The sequence below is a fragment of the Melanostigma gelatinosum genome, assembly GCF_949748355.1.
Source record: "Melanostigma gelatinosum genome assembly, chromosome: 13".
Classification (NCBI taxonomy): domain Eukaryota; kingdom Metazoa; phylum Chordata; class Actinopteri; order Perciformes; family Zoarcidae; genus Melanostigma; species Melanostigma gelatinosum.
Genome location: NC_136646.1, coordinates 9,879,080 through 9,896,587, shown reverse-complemented (window position 1 = coordinate 9,896,587; position 17,508 = coordinate 9,879,080). Strand labels below are relative to the sequence as shown.

At 47.5% G+C, this 17,508-nt stretch overlaps 2 protein-coding genes across 3 annotated transcripts in view; both read left to right on the top strand.

The window, feature by feature from the left end:
* The first annotated feature begins 131 nt into the window (after nucleotides 1–131).
* Nucleotides 132–9,393, top strand: ddx47 (DEAD (Asp-Glu-Ala-Asp) box polypeptide 47). Its single transcript, XM_079282105.1, has 12 exons — nucleotides 132–267; nucleotides 473–566; nucleotides 6,213–6,401; nucleotides 6,492–6,563; nucleotides 6,652–6,770; nucleotides 6,955–7,026; nucleotides 7,176–7,292; nucleotides 7,429–7,575; nucleotides 8,412–8,549; nucleotides 8,648–8,718; nucleotides 8,808–8,937; nucleotides 9,023–9,393. The coding sequence occupies exons 1-12, from the start codon at nucleotides 136–138 to the stop codon at nucleotides 9,230–9,232; spliced, it is 1,491 nt and encodes a 496-aa protein (XP_079138231.1). The 5' UTR covers nucleotides 132–135; the 3' UTR covers nucleotides 9,233–9,393.
* A 688-nt stretch (nucleotides 9,394–10,081) lies between these two features.
* Nucleotides 10,082–17,508, top strand: part of LOC306786825 (myosin-10) — a 44,853-nt gene continuing 37,426 nt past the window's right edge. For both annotated transcript variants that reach the window (XM_079281708.1, XM_079281707.1), the window contains exons 1-3: nucleotides 10,082–10,187; nucleotides 11,296–11,673; nucleotides 16,945–17,101. In XM_079281708.1, coding sequence (XP_079137834.1) covers nucleotides 11,329–11,673; nucleotides 16,945–17,101 — 502 coding nt within the window. In that variant the 5' untranslated portion in view covers nucleotides 10,082–10,187; nucleotides 11,296–11,328. The remainder of the gene's footprint in view (nucleotides 10,188–11,295; nucleotides 11,674–16,944; nucleotides 17,102–17,508) is intronic.

Here is a 17,508-nt window from a genome sequence, read left to right as displayed (position 1 = left end):
TTAATATTCCTAATGGTTTTGTGGCGCCTTCAGTGTGTGCGTATAAGAACAACAAATCCCATCATGCAGTGCGGCTTCAGCGCGATTATTCGCATCTGCGCATTCCGGGGCTGACGACACGTTGGGACTAAAAGCATGGCGGACGACGCTGTGGAAAGCGTGAAGCCAAACACAGACGAAACACTCCAAATTTCGAGGAGCGATGATGTTGATGGTCCTCTTGACAGCGGCGAAAACAAGGAGGCAGTGAAGACCTTCAAGGATTTGGTAGGTTCACCTCACAGAGAGCGAGGAAGCGACGCCATTTTATCAACAACAAGCAGCAGCATTGAGCTAGCTAAACTAAGCTAGTAGTAGCAGCAGCACTTGTATTTTAATTAAATACCTGTTATCTGACGACGTTGTGATCTGGTAGCAAAACAGTGTCGGCAACTTTCAACGGTCTCTGCTCTGTGTCTTCTCCGTCCATCAGGGTGTTACCGAGGTTCTGTGTGAGGCGTGTGATCAGCTGGGATGGAAGATTCCAACAAAGATCCAGGTAGAAGCTATACCGCTAGCCCTGCAAGGTGAGTGATCCCAGAAACCTCTTTCTGTCTACGGTCTCCATCAGAAGAGGCTGCTGCCAGTGCCACTTTGTGTGTGTGTGTTCAAACGTGCTGACCCTCAAAACCAGTGGTGGAAGAAGCATTGAGATATGTTGCATAAGAGCAACAGTACCTAGTATAGCAATGAATGAATGAATGAATTTTATTTATATAGCGCTTTTCACAGACAGTACTATCACAAAGTGCTTAACAGAGCAGACATTTAAAAGCATAAAAAACACAATGTGACCCTAGGGTCAATAAATTACATACACAGAGTGAATAAAAAATGTTAAAGAATAAAATAAAAATAAAATAAAAATGTAAAACAAATGTTAAGAGCAGGTCTAGGACATGGGTTTACTTTTACACAAACGCCAGCCTAAACAGGTGGGTTTTTAGCTGGCTTTTAAAAGTATCCACAGTATCTGCGAGGCGTAGAGTTGCAGGCAGAGCATTCCAGAGCCTCGGGGCCACTGCCTCAAAGGCTCGGTCACCACGGGTCTTAAATCGTGTGCGTGGGACTGACAGAAGACCTAGAGCATTTGACCTGAGAGTGCGGGCGGGTGAATAGGGGCGAAGTAGATCAGCTACATAAGTCGGAGCCTGACCGTGAAGTGCTCTGTAAGTGATGGTGAGAATTTTGAAGTGTATCCGAGATGCTACAGGAAGCCAGTGGAGAGATCGGAGTACGGGGGTGATGTGAGACCGTCGGTTTGTCCTGGTGAGTAATCTGGCGGCAGCATTTTGGATGACCTGCAGACGGTTAAGAGCAGATACACTGAGTGATGTGAAAAGTGAGTTGCAGTAGTCAATGCGAGAGGAGATAAATGTGTGTATGATCATTTCTAATTCAGGCGTTGATAATACAGATCTCAGTTTACTGATATTTCTTAGATGGAAGAAACATGACCTGGACAGCTGCTTAACATGAGGGTCAAATGACATGGAGCGATCAAAGAAAATCCCAAGATTGCGCAGGTTGCAATGGGAAGCAGAGGAGAGTGGACTAATAATCTGCCTGATCATGGGGACAAACTCCTCTGGAGCAATAACTAGGACCTCCGTCTTAGAGTCGTTGAGTTGCAGGCAGTTTTCTGCCGTCCAGTCTCTGATGGCATTGACACAGTCCAGGAGCCTAGTTAATGTGAATGCCTCGCTGGGTTTGAATGACAGATGAAGTTGGATGTCGTCTGCATATAAGTGATAGGACACATTATAGCTTGTTATGATCGGTCCCAAAGGTAACGGATAAAGGGAAAATAACAGAGGCCCCAGAACCGAGCCCTGCGGTACACCACAAGACAGTGGAGAGGTAACAGACACAAAAGCACCCACAGAGACATTGAAACTTCTGTCACTGAGGTAAGATGTAAACCAGTCTAACGCTATGCCAGTTATGCCCACCCAATCACGTAGCCTCTTAATCAGGATGTCATGGTCTACAGCAGGGGTGTCAAACTCATTTTCACTCTGGGGCCACATCAGCATCACGGTCGCCCTCAAAGGGCCGGTTGTAAATGTAAGACGGTGTAAATGTAACTACGGTACTCCTAACATAGTTAGTTTAGTTTCCCGGGATATCTGTGACTTCCACAACACGTACTTCCAGTTGTGTGATTTCTCCTCCGCCATTGTTTCCTGTTGCTGGTGCAAAATGCATTCTGGGATATTTGGCTGTCCCAAGTACAGACAAGTCACCTCCGATGCATCCCGGGTAAAATGGGCAGAGCGAGCCACATCCGGGCATTAGGGCCGTGCTTGGCTCGATGTGAACTTTGAATTGGAACAGTACTTGGGCTGAGACTGATGACGTTTCAGTACAGAGAAGTACGCATGTTGAGAAACTTGTTGGAAATCCTCTTTATGGGCTGTTGCATCTCCTGTCCACCTGTTGTGATAGTTTTAATGTCGGCACACAGACAACATGCCATCTCATCACTTCGACTTTCTATCTCATAATTTCGACCATGGGGATATTTTTATTTTCACATCTAACTTTAAATTTTTGTAAAAAAAAAAAAAAAAAAATTATTATTTTTTTTTTTTTGCTGGCGGATTCGCGGGCCACATAAAATGACGTGGCGGGCCGGGTCCGGCCCGCGGGCCGTATGTTTGACACCCCTGGTCTACAGTGTCAAATGCAGAACTTAGGTCCAGAAGAACTAACACAGAGCAGTCACCTGCATCAGCACACATGAGAATGTCATTTGAAACCCTCAGGAGAGCGGTTTCAGTAGAGTGTTGCTTACGAAACCCAGACTGGAACTTGTCGTACATGTTGTGCCTCTCCAGTGCAGCAGTAAGTTGTTTGGCCACCACTTTCTCTAAAAGTTTGGACAGGAAAGGCAGTTTTGATATGGGCCTGTAGTTCATGGGCAAAGCTGGATCTAAGTTAGGTTTCTTTAATATGGGCTGGATAGTGGCATGTTTGAAATAGGAAGGGACAATTCCTGTAGACAATGAGGAATTGACAATAGATGTTACTGCAGGGCCAATAGTTAACAGAACGTTCTTAAATAGAGAGGATGGTATTATATCCAGAGGGCAAGATGATGGCTTTGTTTTGTTAATTAAGTCCATCAGGTCTTGAAGGCTGATAGGCTGGAAAGAGCCCATAACAGCAGGAGATTGCGAGGAGCTACAAGTAGCCGAACAGATCCCAGGCCGAATGCCAGACCTAATACCTGTTACCTTATCATTAAAATAGATCAGGAATTTGTTGCAATCGTCAACAGAATAGCATGGTACAGTGGAGACAGGTGGTGAAACAATTCCTCTAATTGTGTCAAACAGAATCTTGGGATTTTTCTTTGAAGAAGAGATTAGGTTGGCAAAATAAGCAGTTCTAGCTTCCTTTACTGTGGTATTAAAAGAAACTCTTAGGTCTTTGAGATATAAACGATGCACTTCTAGCCCAGTAGCTTTCCAGAGCCGCTCTGCCCTGCGACACTTCTGTCTCACGCTGCACACAGCTTCTGTCATCCACGGAGTAGTGTTATAGGCAGCCCTGGTCCTTTCCTTAAGAGGTGCCACTTTATCCAGCAAAGTGGTGCAATGTTCATTAAATGACTGTATCAAGTGTTCAACATCATTGAGATTTGTGTAAAAGTCACAGCAGAAGTGCATCGAGAACTGATCAGCTGTACTCTGAGTAATAATGCGTGAGTGGAATGTTTGTTTCAGACACAAGGGGTCAGCATTGACAGAAAGATCAAAGAAAATACATTTATGGTCACTGATCAATAGGTCCTCACAACGGGTATTATCAATATCAAGACCCAGAGAAAACACAAGGTCCAAGGTGTGACCACCCCTGTGAGTGGCGCCAGAAACATGTTGCGTGAAATTAAAAGATTCAGTAATATTGAGAAACTCAGTAGCTATACAGTCTGTGGTATCATTGATATGCAGATTAAAATCACCAACCAGAAGCACTTTGTCTAGCTTGATAATAGAGGTCAGAAAGTCTGTGAATTCTGATAAAAACTGACCAGCAGGACCTGGAGGTCGGTAAATTAAAAAACAGTAAAACTGCTTTTGCCGGCCCACTTTAGTCAGCTGTAGTTCAAAAGTAGCATAGGATTCTGTGCTCCCCAAGTGGCAGGAAAACTGATTCTTCCAGACCACGGCGAGGCCTCCACCGCGGCCTGTCAGACGCGGTGTCCCAACATAAGAACAGTCCACAGGGCAGAGTTCATTGAAATGGATGCATTCCATATTCTGTTGCCAGGTCTCGGTCAGAAATAAAAAAGCCAAATTATGACTTGTGAACAAGTCATTTAAAATGTGAGCCTTGTTTGTTATAGAGCGTGCATTAATCACACATTTTGATGGGGGAAGACACTGTGTCGTCATCAGCACAGGAAGCTTTGGGGGTATGTGCAATAGGACGGATCACTCGTGCAGCACCTCGAAACCGACCATAACTAGGGCGTGAGCGCGAGTCTGTGATTCTCACGGGAATGCTCATGGGTCGTGGAGTGGAAGTTACGTTAGAGGCTGGAGATCCTCCATGCCGCCAGGGGGAGCTGGTGTTGCTTGTAGGGGATGAATGCGGCTGATGAATTATCGTAGAGGAAGAGTGACAGCGGACAGGGGATCCAGGTGTAAACAGTCAATCATGTGAATGGGAGTGAACAGCATACTGTAAATTAGCCGCTAGCAGGCGGCTACCCAGCTTGTTAAAATGAATACCATCCTTCTTAAAAGCGGAAGAGCGGCCCCAAAACAGATTAAAATTGTCAATGAAGCTCACGTTGTTGGTCCTGCAGGCGGCCTGGAGCCAGGTGTGGAGGCTGAGGACTCTGCTGAACTGCTGTGATCCACGGCCGAGTGTTGGACTTGGACCACTGATAAAAACAGACAGTCCACAGCTGTTTAAAAAGCTTAAAAGATTTGTAAAATCCATCTTGGTCAACTCGGACTGGTGGAGGGCTGTATCGTTGATTCCCACATGAACGATAATTCGCCGAATGGAAGACGGGAGGGCGCGCATCAGGCCAGGCAGTGTCAGCAGGATGTCTGGAGCCGTTGCTCCGGGGAAGCAGTGTGTCTCCGCGTTGAAGAAACGGGTGTTCCTGATGATTGAGTCCCCGACTATCAGCGTCGTCGGGGCGAAGAGGGGACGAGGCGGCAACACTGCGCGTGTAATACGCGTGGATGGAGGCGAGGATTCAACCAGTGGTGGCGGAGCAGACGAGCAAGGACTGAGAGAACGGGCGACCGAAGCTCGCCGCGGTGCTGGTGTAAAGCACGGTATTGAGCGGCGTGTCCTGGGGCGAGAGGAGGGCTCAGGAATGACTGGCGTAGGGATGTCGGTGGACCCGGGGCTGTGGGTCCCCCGAGGCGGCAGCTGGGATGATGTAGGAAGCTGGGAGTCCGTAGTCAGAGGAGGGAACTCGCGCAGGGCAAGGGCGTTAAATCCATTCTTCAGCTGGACATCGAAGCCATGGGGTGTAGGAGATGAGCGTCTCCCTCTCCGGCTGCCGCGAGCACAGACCAGGGACCAGGGCTCGTGATGTGATGGAGTAGAGCTGACCAGGGCTTTGGGCTTAGCTCCGAGCCGTAGCCAGGAGGCCTCAGGAGCTGCGACCGGAGGAGGTGCCGCGGCAGCAGGACTGGAAGCGATGGACTCATGCACGCGGTCGCTGGCTGTGTCAGTCTGTGATGGACCGAAAATGATGGTGTCCATGAGGCTCTCGGCATACTGGATCCTGTAGAGCGTGGATATTCTTCCCTCCAACTCTGTGATTTTATCCACCAGGCGGGCGCAGCTGACACAGTCGGATGGAGGGGTGAGTGAAGCCATAGCAGATCAATGCAAAAACAGTTCTAGTTATAAAAAAGTTCTAAAAAACTTCTAGTACGTGTTGGCTGACATCGTACTATTAGTAGATCAATTAAAACTAGAAAAAAGAGGGTGAAACAGACACTATGCACAAGTGAGCTGGATCAGGTGACAGGCAAATTGGAGGGAAAACAGCAGCACAGCGTCAGCAACTCGTCACTTCCTCCCGAACACTGCCGTGTGTGGGCCGAATTTGCAATAGCACTAAATTGTGCTTCGGTTGCTTTCTTCCACCGCTCAATACACATAACTTGTATGACATCTGTCTGTACCTGCAGGGAAAGATATCATCGGCCTGGCGGAGACTGGTTCCGGAAAGACGGGTGCCTTCGCTCTGCCCATCCTGCAGTCCCTGCTGGGTTCGCCCCAGAGGCTCCACACCCTCGTCCTCACCCCCACCAGGGAGCTGGCCTTTCAGATCGCCGAGCAGTTTGAGGCCCTGGGCTCGAGCATCGGTGTTAAGTGTGGTGAGTGTCCATTCGCGGTTAATGACCGGTTTTGCAACGAGGCCGATCACTTTCTGTGGTTCTGTTCCTAAAGCTTCTTTTCTGTTGCAGCTGTCATAGTCGGAGGAATCGACATGATGTCGCAGTCACTGGTGTTGGCTAAGAAACCACACATAGTTATTGGTAAGACCAAGAAATCAAACCGTCTAAAGCTGTAACACATTTTTTTGTTTTAGCATCAATTTGATGAAGATAACCAAATATGTTACAGCCACACCTGGTCGGTTGATCGACCACATGGAGAACACGAAGGGCTTCTCCCTACGAGCGCTGAAGTTCCTGGTCATGGACGAAGCAGACAGAATCCTCAACATGGACTTTGAGACTGAGGTGAGTTATTGATGTCTGTGCTACTGTTTCCCCTGCAGTGTGACACTATGAGGCATTGTAATTATGTTTTCCTGTCCGTCCGCCCATTCTCATGAATGCAATATCTCAGGAACGCAAACATCCATTCAACCCCGAGTCGGTATTTAAAGTTCCTTAAAGTCAGTTTTCTCTCTTTTTTTGTCAGGTGGATAAAATCTTAAAGGTGATTCCCAGAGATCGGCGCACCTACTTGTTCTCTGCCACTATGACCAAAAAGGTAGAAATAAACACTGGTCAATACTGAGCAGCACGTGACCCCTAGTGTTTATCGTGCTGAAAACGAATGAGCAGACACCAGCGCGGTCCACCACTTGTGGAGCCGACTTCGCGTTTCTCTTTCACTGACATTCTTTCATTTGGCTACAGGTCCAGAAGCTACAGAGAGCAGCTCTGAAAGATCCTGTGAAGTGTATGGTGTCCACCAAGTACTCTACCGTAGACAAACTACAGCAGTATTACGTCTTCATACCATCGAAGTACAAGGTACGGCACATTCTGCTTACATGTTTTAATGCCTGATCCCCCCCCCCCCCTCCGCTGAACGTCACACTCCCGTTATAATTGTGTTATTGGCGTTTCTGACTCCGTTTTCTGTGCGTGTGTGTGTGTTCTCTGGCAGGACTGTTACCTGGTGTCCATCCTGAACGAGCTGGCCGGCAACGCGTTCATGATTTTCTGCAGCACGTGTAACAATGCCCAGCGGGTGGCGCTGTTGTTAAGGAACCTCGGCATCACTGCCATCCCTCTTCACGGCCAGATGAGTCAGGTAGACCTTCAAACACACACGGCCTTTTCTCATAACTCAGACCAATCCATGCAAACATGTGTCCTCATTGTCATCGATGATGATGTAATGGTTTGACAACAGGACGGTGTTGCACAAGTACCTTTTTTGCATGCTCTGCTTCTCGCTGTTTGATGAAGCTTGAAGAATGTTGCTGATGCCGAGTCTTTTCTTCTTCCAAACACAATCGTTCATTCACTCGTTACCAACACCAGTGCAGAGCTGTGCACTGCCCGCAGCTTACAGTAGAAATCTTTTACAATGTTTAACTGATGAATCGATTCGTCAATCGATAGAAAATGAAACTATTTTGATGGCTTAAAAAACATGTTGGTTTGTTTTGTTCAAGCTGACGTTCTATAGACGATGAATCAAGAATTGTTTTTTTTAGGGATGAGAAGTCTGTGTAACCTAAACATCAACAGATCATCATACGCTGATGAGCCGTGTTTGAAGCTGTTGTTAAACTACATTTAAATGATCTGTCACAGTAGAGATCTTTTCTGACGAGGACAAACCCCGGCCCTTTACTCATCCTTTTTACAGCCACGGTGTGAATGTCTAGTAGCTTTGGCTCTATTTAGGCTGGTAGAACAGCGCCCTCTTCTGGTTTAATGCCGTACAGTAATGCAACTTTACAAACTTTACCAACTCTGACATGAGAGCACAGAGTGTGTGAGTGCATGCTGGTACAGCCAAACCATAAGGCAACGTTTCTACATTATTCATATGGTGCATATTTATACTCGCATGCTGCAATGGGCCTTTTGAGTAAACGCTAAATTGACTCTCTGGATCTTCCTCCATCTGTTGCTCAGAACAAACGTCTTGGAGCGCTGAACAAGTTCAAGTCCAAGTCTCGGTCGGTGCTGCTGGCGACGGACGTGGCGTCCAGAGGACTGGACATTCCTCATGTCGACTGCGTCATCAACTACGACATCCCCACCCACTCCAAGGTGCGTAGGCGCTGGTGTTCAGCGCTGCCAGTTTGTTCGGTGGTTTCATGAGTTTGAGTGGATTTTGATCGGCCCTGTGGATCTGTCTGCCCTCATAGGACTACATCCATAGAGTCGGACGAACAGCCAGAGCAGGGCGAGCTGGGAAATCCATCACTTTTGTCACTCAGTAAGAACGTGTTCTCAGCTGTTGTTTTTCTAATGCGTTGCAAAAAAAAAACTGTGACTGCATCAAGCTGACACGTTGTGTTCCTTCAGATATGACGTGGAGCTTTTCCAGCGGATCGAAAGCCTGATTGGGAAGAAGCTTCCTGCCTTCCCTACCCAGGAGGATGAGGTGATGATGTTGGTGGAGAGGGTGAGCGAGGCCCAGAGGTTTGCCAGGCTGGTGAGTGGTCAGGGGAGGATTGGGAACTACTGAAAGATGGATGTCATATCTGGATTGTATATTGAAAAAAATGTGTCTTCCTCAGGAAATGAAGGAGCAAGGTGAGAAAAGGAAAAGGCCCAGAGGAGGAGATGCAGACCAGGATGACACAGAACAAGCAAGCGGTGTGAGGAAGAAAGTGAGAGGAGGAGATGGCGGCGGGAGAGGAGGTGGAGGGGGAGGGAGAGGTGGAGGAGGAGGGGGGGGAGGGGGGATGAAGAAGAGAGGTGGAGCAGCCTGGAGAGGAGGTCACTGAAGCCTCCATGAACTGATTGTACATAACAATACAATGCCTTTCTTGTTTTTGGATGTAAAACTTCATCATGACGTCAACATATTTCCCAGCATTTGGTATACCAGCTATTTAATTACATGCTTCTCCTGCCCCTCTATGAGATTTTCCCATTTGTAATAAAATGCCGGTGTAAAAACCAAAGCTTTTGTTTGTGGTAGAGTGGTGTACGATTGCCAGTCTTTCAGAGTTTTTTAAAAAAAATTGTTAAATGACATTTTGTTGAGAATGAGAAGGTACTTGTGAGGTACTTATTTTTTATTTTTTAACTTGTAACGCAGGTAAGCAACAGTTGCAATATCGATCATCGTTGCATGCATGTCATTGGTTTACAGATCGGAGGGTTGGTTTCTCTCAGCCAATGACGGGAGAGGGGTGGGGGGGGGGGAGCCCGCTAAGTGAAAGCCCAATTGCTTCTGGGCTTCATCCAGTGGGCTGTGTGCAATTCATAGATATTTTTGGGATAGATTTTTTTTTGTTGAAAAAGCGTTTACTGAAGCACAATGTCCTCGTGCAATTCGTCATCAACGTGTTTTAATTCGTGAGTTAAAAGAGACGTGACACATTTCTGCTCCAGTGAGTCATCTCGGAGGCAGTCGGTGTGGCGTATTGATCTGCTCGGTCCGGCTCTATGTGAGCTCAGTCCGTGGTAGGCGGGAGCAAGCAACGGTCCGAGTCCGCTCCGGTGAGGAGGGGCCCCAGTGTGGAGGTAGTAGCTCTGTGTGGAGGCAGCGCACTGTGCATGTGGCGCATACCGGAGCCCCTGTTACGTGCCTGCGTTTCATTCAGTTGTGTGGAGCAGCGAGTCGCACACGGGGGTCGCATCGTCGTCCGGAGGAGAGATCTGACTTGCTTGGTGAACAGGATCGGACTGCTGCTTCGCTGACTAACGACACACGCGCACACACACACACACTAGGTACATTAACTGTTACGAAGCTGCGGTGGGGGTGAGTCTTCAGGATTAAGGTTTCCCTGGATAAAGTTTTGACTATAACGGTAGTCATTATTTCGGAAACATTAACTCAGACTACTTTCAAATGTGAGGAACCTTGCTGACTCATTTTCCCACATGTTAGATAAAGAGGTAACTCTAATCGATAACAAAATAAGTGCTATTTTGCTGTGTTAAGCTATAGTTTAATGAGTAACGTCACACTTTTATTTGTGTTAAACATTGCTGCAGATAGTATTAAAATATATATATATATATATATATATTTTTTTTTAAATGACAAGTTAATTGTTTTTGTTTATCATAACGGTCGTTCTCCCGGTGATAACTGGACTTTTAGCTGACGTTATTTGACGTTATAACATAATTTACCGTGTCGTGCGCATTCCGGTTAACGTCACTAGTTTGGCTAACGTTACATTAGTTTGCTACCGCGATGTCAGTCGCGCAGGTTTAGCTTAAAATACCGCAGATATTAGCCTAATATTGGTAAACCGGACCACAGGAGCGACTTAACCCCCACACTGCGGCTTTCTGTTCATTCTGTGCGTTGTCCTTTTATCCGCTAAATAATCTCCGTCTGTACAGACGCGCGCAGCTTGTAGCCTTTCTGAACTACGGTGGTTTATTTTCGATACCGCCAGCTCTCTGGAAGAAGACGTCGCTCCCTCCCGCTGCATCTGCTGCGAGAGCGCTGAAGCCTACGCACTATGCGCATTGGCCTCGTGCATACCATCAGACCTACACTCGCACCTAGAGTGCGGTCTAACTTTGAACTTGTGCCACCGGCTATCACGAGGCATGCTCTGAACTGGATGCACTGTGCGTTTGCTACTTTGCTACTCCAGGAGTTTTATTATATAAGTGATAAATGCATGACTTCTATCACACAGAATGATCTGTCTGTAATGTCACTGTTCATACAGTTGTTAAATATGTAGTTGCAAAAGGAAATCATAATTCCACTGAGTGCACAAAGAGTGATCAAGGGTGCATGAGGTGTTTCTGATGTTTCATATCCTACCTGTGATGTCTAAGGTGTACCAATCCCTGCACCCCCTGTCTGTTCCAGGTGGCCACGTTGCTCCGGTAAAGCCCTGGTAAGATGTCTCATCGCAGTGGGCAAGAGGACCCGGAGCGGTACCTGTTCGTGGACCGGGCTGTGGTTTACAACCCAGCCACGCAGGCCGACTGGACGGCCAAGAAGCTGGTGTGGATACCCTCGGAGCGCAATGGCTTCGAGGCGGCCAGCATCCGGGAGGAGCGCGGCGACGAGGTGCTGCTGGAGCTGGCCGAGAACGGCAAGAAGGCGGTGGTCAACAAGGACGACATCCAGAAGATGAACCCGCCCAAGTTCAGCAAGGTGGAGGACATGGCCGAGCTCACCTGTCTGAACGAGGCGTCGGTGCTGCACAACCTGAAGGACCGCTACTACTCTGGGCTGATATACGTGAGTGACTTACACCTGGATCCTTCAAAGAGTGTCGTCTGTAACGGTTTCTGCTCTCCACGCAGGGTTAATGATTAACCTTAAAAACTCACAGATCCTCTCACAGCTGTAGATTGAATTTCACCCCTATTGTTATAATTTAAAAAAAAATGATGGGCAGTATTTCTGCTCGTGTGCCCACTAGTCTTAACTTTTAGCCGTCTCTCTTCGGCACTCCTGTGTCAGAATTGAGTTCTGATATTAGTTATTTGTCAGGGCACAGAGAGGGCATTGAGCTTTCTGCAGTTCTGTACGAATCCCGACCGAACACATGGCCACGCAGCATGCGTGACAGACCTTGCTTGTCTTTTAACCATTGCCAGACTTTCACCTCCACTTGATCGTCTGTCTTCAGTGCCTCTGGGTTACAGACCGTTACCTCCCCCCCCCCCCCCCACACACAGCTTCTCCCTCACCTAAAGCCAGAGGCCTCTTCCATAAACACCACTGCTCTCAGTTTGTTTGTCCTGCTCTGTACCCCGACCGCTGGACCGTGTGTGATCCCAGAGATGTCTTTCTCTCGCTCTCTCTCTCTTTTTCGTGACACTGTTTCGCCCCAAATGCAGCACCTTTAAGCCTTGACATTTTCGATACGCACTAATTCAGATACATATGAAAAGGCTGTTTACGTGCCGACGCGTTGTCACTGTCTACAAGTTGACCATCAGTTGACTGAGCCAGTTGCTACAACCCAGATCGCAAGACAACCATACGGTAAAGTAGTGTTTTAACAGCTCAGTCCCCCCCCTCCCCCCATACACATGGCAGTACAAGACCAACGTTTTTAAAAGTATTCAGCTTGTGGAGTAGTTCAGTAAAGCTCTGGCATCTGTGGTCCAAAATGTAATCGCTGCGTTGCCATCGGCCCCAGAATCCAATTTCACTACAGAAGGAGCTGCTCTGTGATGGTTTAGTTGTGATGGTCTAGTTGTGATGGTCTAGTTGTGATGTTCTAGTTGTGATGGTCTAGTTGTGATGGTCTAGTTGTGATGTTCTAGTTGTGATGGTCTAGTTGTGATGGTCTAGTTGTGATGGTCTAGTTGTGATGTTCTAGTTGTGATGGTCTAGTTGTGATGGTCTAGTTGTGATGGTCTAGTTGTGATGGTCTAGTTGTGATGGTCTAGTTGTGATGGTCTAGTTGTGATGTTCTAGTTGTGATGGTCTAGTTGTGATGGTCTAGTTGTGATGTACTAGTTGTGATGGTCTAGTTGTGATGGTCTAGTTGTGATGGTCTAGTTGTGATGGTCTAGTTGTGATGTACTAGTTGTGATGGTCTAGTTGTGATGGTCTAGTTGTGATGGTCTAGTTGTGATGTTCTAGTTGTGATGTTCTAGTTGTGATGTTCTAGTTGTGATGGTCTAGTTGTGATGGTCTAGTTGTGATGGTCTAGTTGTGATGTTCTAGTTGTGATGGTCTAGTTGTGATGGTCTAGTTGTGATGGTCTAGTTGTGATGTTCTAGTTGTGATGGTCTAGTTGTGATGGTCTAGTTGTGATGGTCTAGTTGTGATGTTCTAGTTGTGATGGTCTAGTTGTGATGGTCTAGTTGTGATGTTCTAGTTGTGATGGTCTAGTTGTGATGTTCTAGTTGTGATGGTCTAGTTGTGATGGTCTCGTTGTGATGGTCTCGTTGTGATGGTCTAGTTGTGATGGTCTAGTTGTGATGGTCTAGTTGTGATGGTCTAGTTGTGATGGTCTAGTTGTGATGTTCTAGTTGTGATGGTCTAGTTGTGATGGTCTAGTTGTGATGGTCTAGTTGTGATGTTCTAGTTGTGATGTTCTAGTTGTGATGGTCTAGTTGTGATGGTCTCGTTGTGATGGTCTAGTTGTGATGGTCTAGTTGTGATGTTCTAGTTGTGATGGTCTAGTTGTGATGGTCTAGTTGTGATCTTGACCCAGTTAGTGACATGTTTTCCACGAATAGAACGTGGGTTGGTTCATACCTGAGACGGGGACTGCAGAGGGAATTGTAGAACTTATAATTTATCTTCGTCACGAGACATAAAATAACCTCACCGCTGTCTCTCGGATGAAGTCCATCCCACTTCCCTCCTCTTCTTCATCTTCTCTCTAATACCACAGTGTCACCGTTTCTTCTCTTTTGGTGGATCAGAACTGGCTTTGGAGCTTCTTGATTCACCCCTTGGCTCAGAGAAATTGAAAGCATGTGTCCGACGGTGCTGGTTTTCTATCAGGTAGAGAATCTCCCTATTCAGCTGGCTCTTACAAGAAGAACCCCCCCCCCCCCCCCCCATGCTCTAAACGTTTTCCAGTGAATGTGACTTACAGAGCTCAGCTACATCTACTGCAGACATAATATAATGTCCGTCCGTCTGTCTGTCTCCTGCCGGCCCGCCCACATCAGCTCTGCTGCTGCTCGTCATGTCCTCACCACCTCTCCTCTCCCGTTCCCTCACTCGCTGTGCTTCTCTCCTCTTGCCTGCCTCACTGGTCCTGGACCATCATGACATGGACTTTGTGGCAAACAACAATCATTCTCAGAACCCTGCGGAGAGAGTTTCTACATGTTTGAATTAAAGCCACACGTGGGGTCTCCTTCTGCTGGACGTTTGCAGGACCCCGATGTAACCTTTGACATTCTGTTTGCCAAACACCAGCACGTAGGACTCGAATCCACACTGCATTTGAATGACCTGCACTGCAGTACACGTTTTGACGGCCCCCAACCGCTCTACAATTCAGCGAGCAAGAATTTCCAACTTGTTAAAGCTGCGAGAACAGCAGGTGTGCTGCTGCTGTCACTGTGATTTAATACCACGCATTTCGGGGTATTGATCGTATTTCAAAGCCCAGGCGGAAGTATTCGCAAGCTCCGTTATGAAATCACCGGAGTGAACCGGGGTCAAGGTCTCCTCACGCAGATCAACGGCGCCCAGAGAGCCCGTCTCCGGCCTCCACGTATAGGCACGCTGCCTGACTGATCACAGATGGCAGATGGGGTCGGCTGTTGTGTCTGCTGTTGCCCCGTGTGATGCTCAGCTATTACTAGGCCACGGCATGCCCTCCCCTGGGTCTGATTTCACAGTGGAAATATCACCTTCTCTTTCCTGGACCGGGCCAGGCCCGTCGGTTTGGCAGGCGGCGTATACGTGGAGTTAGCCGTGTGCTCTGCTAGCTGGCAACAGCGGGAGTGAATGTTATTTATGCTGCATTGATCCTGCAGGAGATTGAACAATAACTCCTGCAAGGGAAGCGCCAGCAGCCCGTCAACAAGCATGTGGAAAGTATTGAATTATTCTATTTTGAGGCTGTTTTTATTTGATTGGTGGAATAATAAGGGACCTCTAGCTTAAGGTAAAAGTCAAATTCAACCGCTGTTGTTATTTTTAGAGATGAGATTATAATTCTCTGGCAATGAAAATAAATAAAACCCTGATGCTCCACTTCAACGATGGAGGCTACTAAGCGCCTCTGTGCCGGTTCGTGCATCATCATCATCATCATCATACACATATAGACAATGACCCCTTGAATCCTTTAGCCCGCCTGAGACGGTCCACGTTGGACCTGTAGTCCAGCTATCGCTCCCTACAGCCTCCCCAGCTGAGAACAGAACACACCTATTTATAGCAGCTCCAGTTTCCAGATAAGGGGGGAAATAAATGTTTCATTGGACTCGAAAAAAGAGAGTGGGGAGTTAGAAATTCAGCTCTCCCTCCCTCCCTCCCTCCCCTCAGGTTGGGAGCAATGTACAGGAGGGCTGAGAAGGTGGTTCACTGTATTTTGCACCGCCGCCTCTCTGCCGGATTGGCACCTGAGGGAGCTCTGTCAGCCGAGTCGTTGCTCCGCTCTCCATTTCAGTCTGCGTTCTTGTTTTTTCCCCCCCGTCTGTATCAGCGGTACCGGGCATCAGTTGCTCGGTGCTGACTGAGGGCCCTACCTGAGCTGTTATGTAACGGTTACAATCCGCCGTCTGCTCTCTGGGCCCGCTTTGTGAATCTACGGCTGCCGAGTCACTCGTGGCACGGCGCCCCGCTCGGCCTTGGATGTACCGGTAGTTTTAATCACGAAGCAGATGTCACCATCTTTGATGCTTTGATAAGAACAGATCACCGCAGGACATCTAAATATTCCATCTGCTTTTGACTTGATGATGGTGTGATGCCATTCTTTGGCAGCGGGAGTAACAAGGAGAGGACAGCAGAACAGACAGCTCTTGAAGCTCAAAGCTCCGTGGAACAGAAGCTCGGTGGCTCATCACTGACTGCAGCCCGTAGAGAACACGTGCCTCCAAGGCAGTCGACCTTTAACCTCATCGCTAAACAGTTTACGGACAATGCTTCTAATTGTCCTTTTCTTGAACTGTTTAGCTTTGAAGTGCAAGTGTTCCTCGTGAAATCATGTCACTGTAGAGCGCACGCACGGCCACCAGAAGAAGACCCAACAAACAAGCATGTCTGTCACTCTGACCTCCGCCACAGCTGCCTCCACGATATCTTCTCTCAGCGAATAGATGTTTGCTGCTCTGTCACTGCTCATTGTGAATTCAGCACCTTTAAGGCTTTCTCTTAATAAGCAAAGCACTGAGTACAATATGGGCCTTTGCACAGGCCTCTAGGATCAGCCGAACATGCCGATGATTAAAGTAAGCGGCTCTTTCTCTGTGTTGTCTGGAGAGGGAATGCAAAGCCCCGACAGCATCTGCAGAGTGAGAGAGAGCCTCTCTCACTCTTTCCTGACCGCCTTGCTGCCCGGTCGAGTCCGCCTGCAGCGTAGTCGAGAAGCGTTACCATACACCACACACACACTCTCTCTCCGGGGAGAAATCTCCGAGTTACACAAATGCACGAGTCTTCATAATATTCATCCGCTCTTTGTTCACATTGTGTCGTGCCGTGTTTGATTTGAACACTCTTATTAGGACTCTTATTGTTGCTGCGCAGGAGACGAGAGTCTGTTCAGTGTTTCACTTATAGTCTGACTCTCTCATCAGTCTGCTCTATATCTATCTGCATGACCACGATGATGATGTCAAATAAAGTGGGCCTTGCTTCACTGATAGTATGCAGACTTGATGATTTAAACAGATAGAAACTTGATATCCACTTCAGGTTCTGGTTCATTTAGCCTGTTTCAAGCAGGATTTGAATACGCATGGCATATAGTTGTGTTTTTTTATATTTCTGGAATATATAGATGTTCAAAATGTTGAGCTGCAAGCCTCTCTTTTGTTCCTTGCTGTGTATTAATCTGTTTCGTATGTTTGATTGCAGACATACTCGGGCCTATTCTGTGTGGTTATCAACCCCTACAAGAACCTGCCCATCTATTCAGAGAACATCATTGAGATGTACCGAGGGAAGAAGAGGCACGAGATGCCGCCACACATCTATGCCATCTCTGAGGCGGCGTACCGCTGCATGCTTCAAGGTATGACGGACACTTGTTTTCCTCCGATTGACCCTTTTTTTTTAATCTCGCTTCTGTAAAGCGCCACACTACAAATTATTGGTCTTAATTGACAGGATTAGGAAAATCTTGTGTCACGATGATCGTCCAGGGTGTGAATTATAGCGTTTCACGCTGCCACCTCATGAAATATTAGAATTATTAAGTAACCTTTCAGTTGTCGTCATCTCCAGAGAGACACAAATGGGGTTCGGCTGCATAGCCCGGGAGATTAGTGTGTGAAGACAGTGTGTGAAAGGTCACCAGGTCAGAGAGGATGTGACATCACGGATTACGTCTGAGAGGTCCGCGTTCATCGAAGGGGGTCATGTAGAAGACTCGCTTGTCTGGCAGGGGTTTCCAGCTGTGTCACCGGTGTCCTTGGGTTA

Bases quoted from the DNA above. Each gene is read 5' to 3' on its own strand.
- ddx47 (XM_079282105.1), top strand. From the start codon at position 136: ATGGCGGACGACGCTGTGGAAAGCGTGAAGCCAAACACAGACGAAACA. The intron at 7,293-7,428 runs GTACGGCACATT...GTTCTCTGGCAG, and splicing joins TCATACCATCGAAGTACAAG to GACTGTTACCTGGTGTCCAT. The intron at 8,550-8,647 runs GTGCGTAGGCGC...CTGCCCTCATAG, and splicing joins ACATCCCCACCCACTCCAAG to GACTACATCCATAGAGTCGG.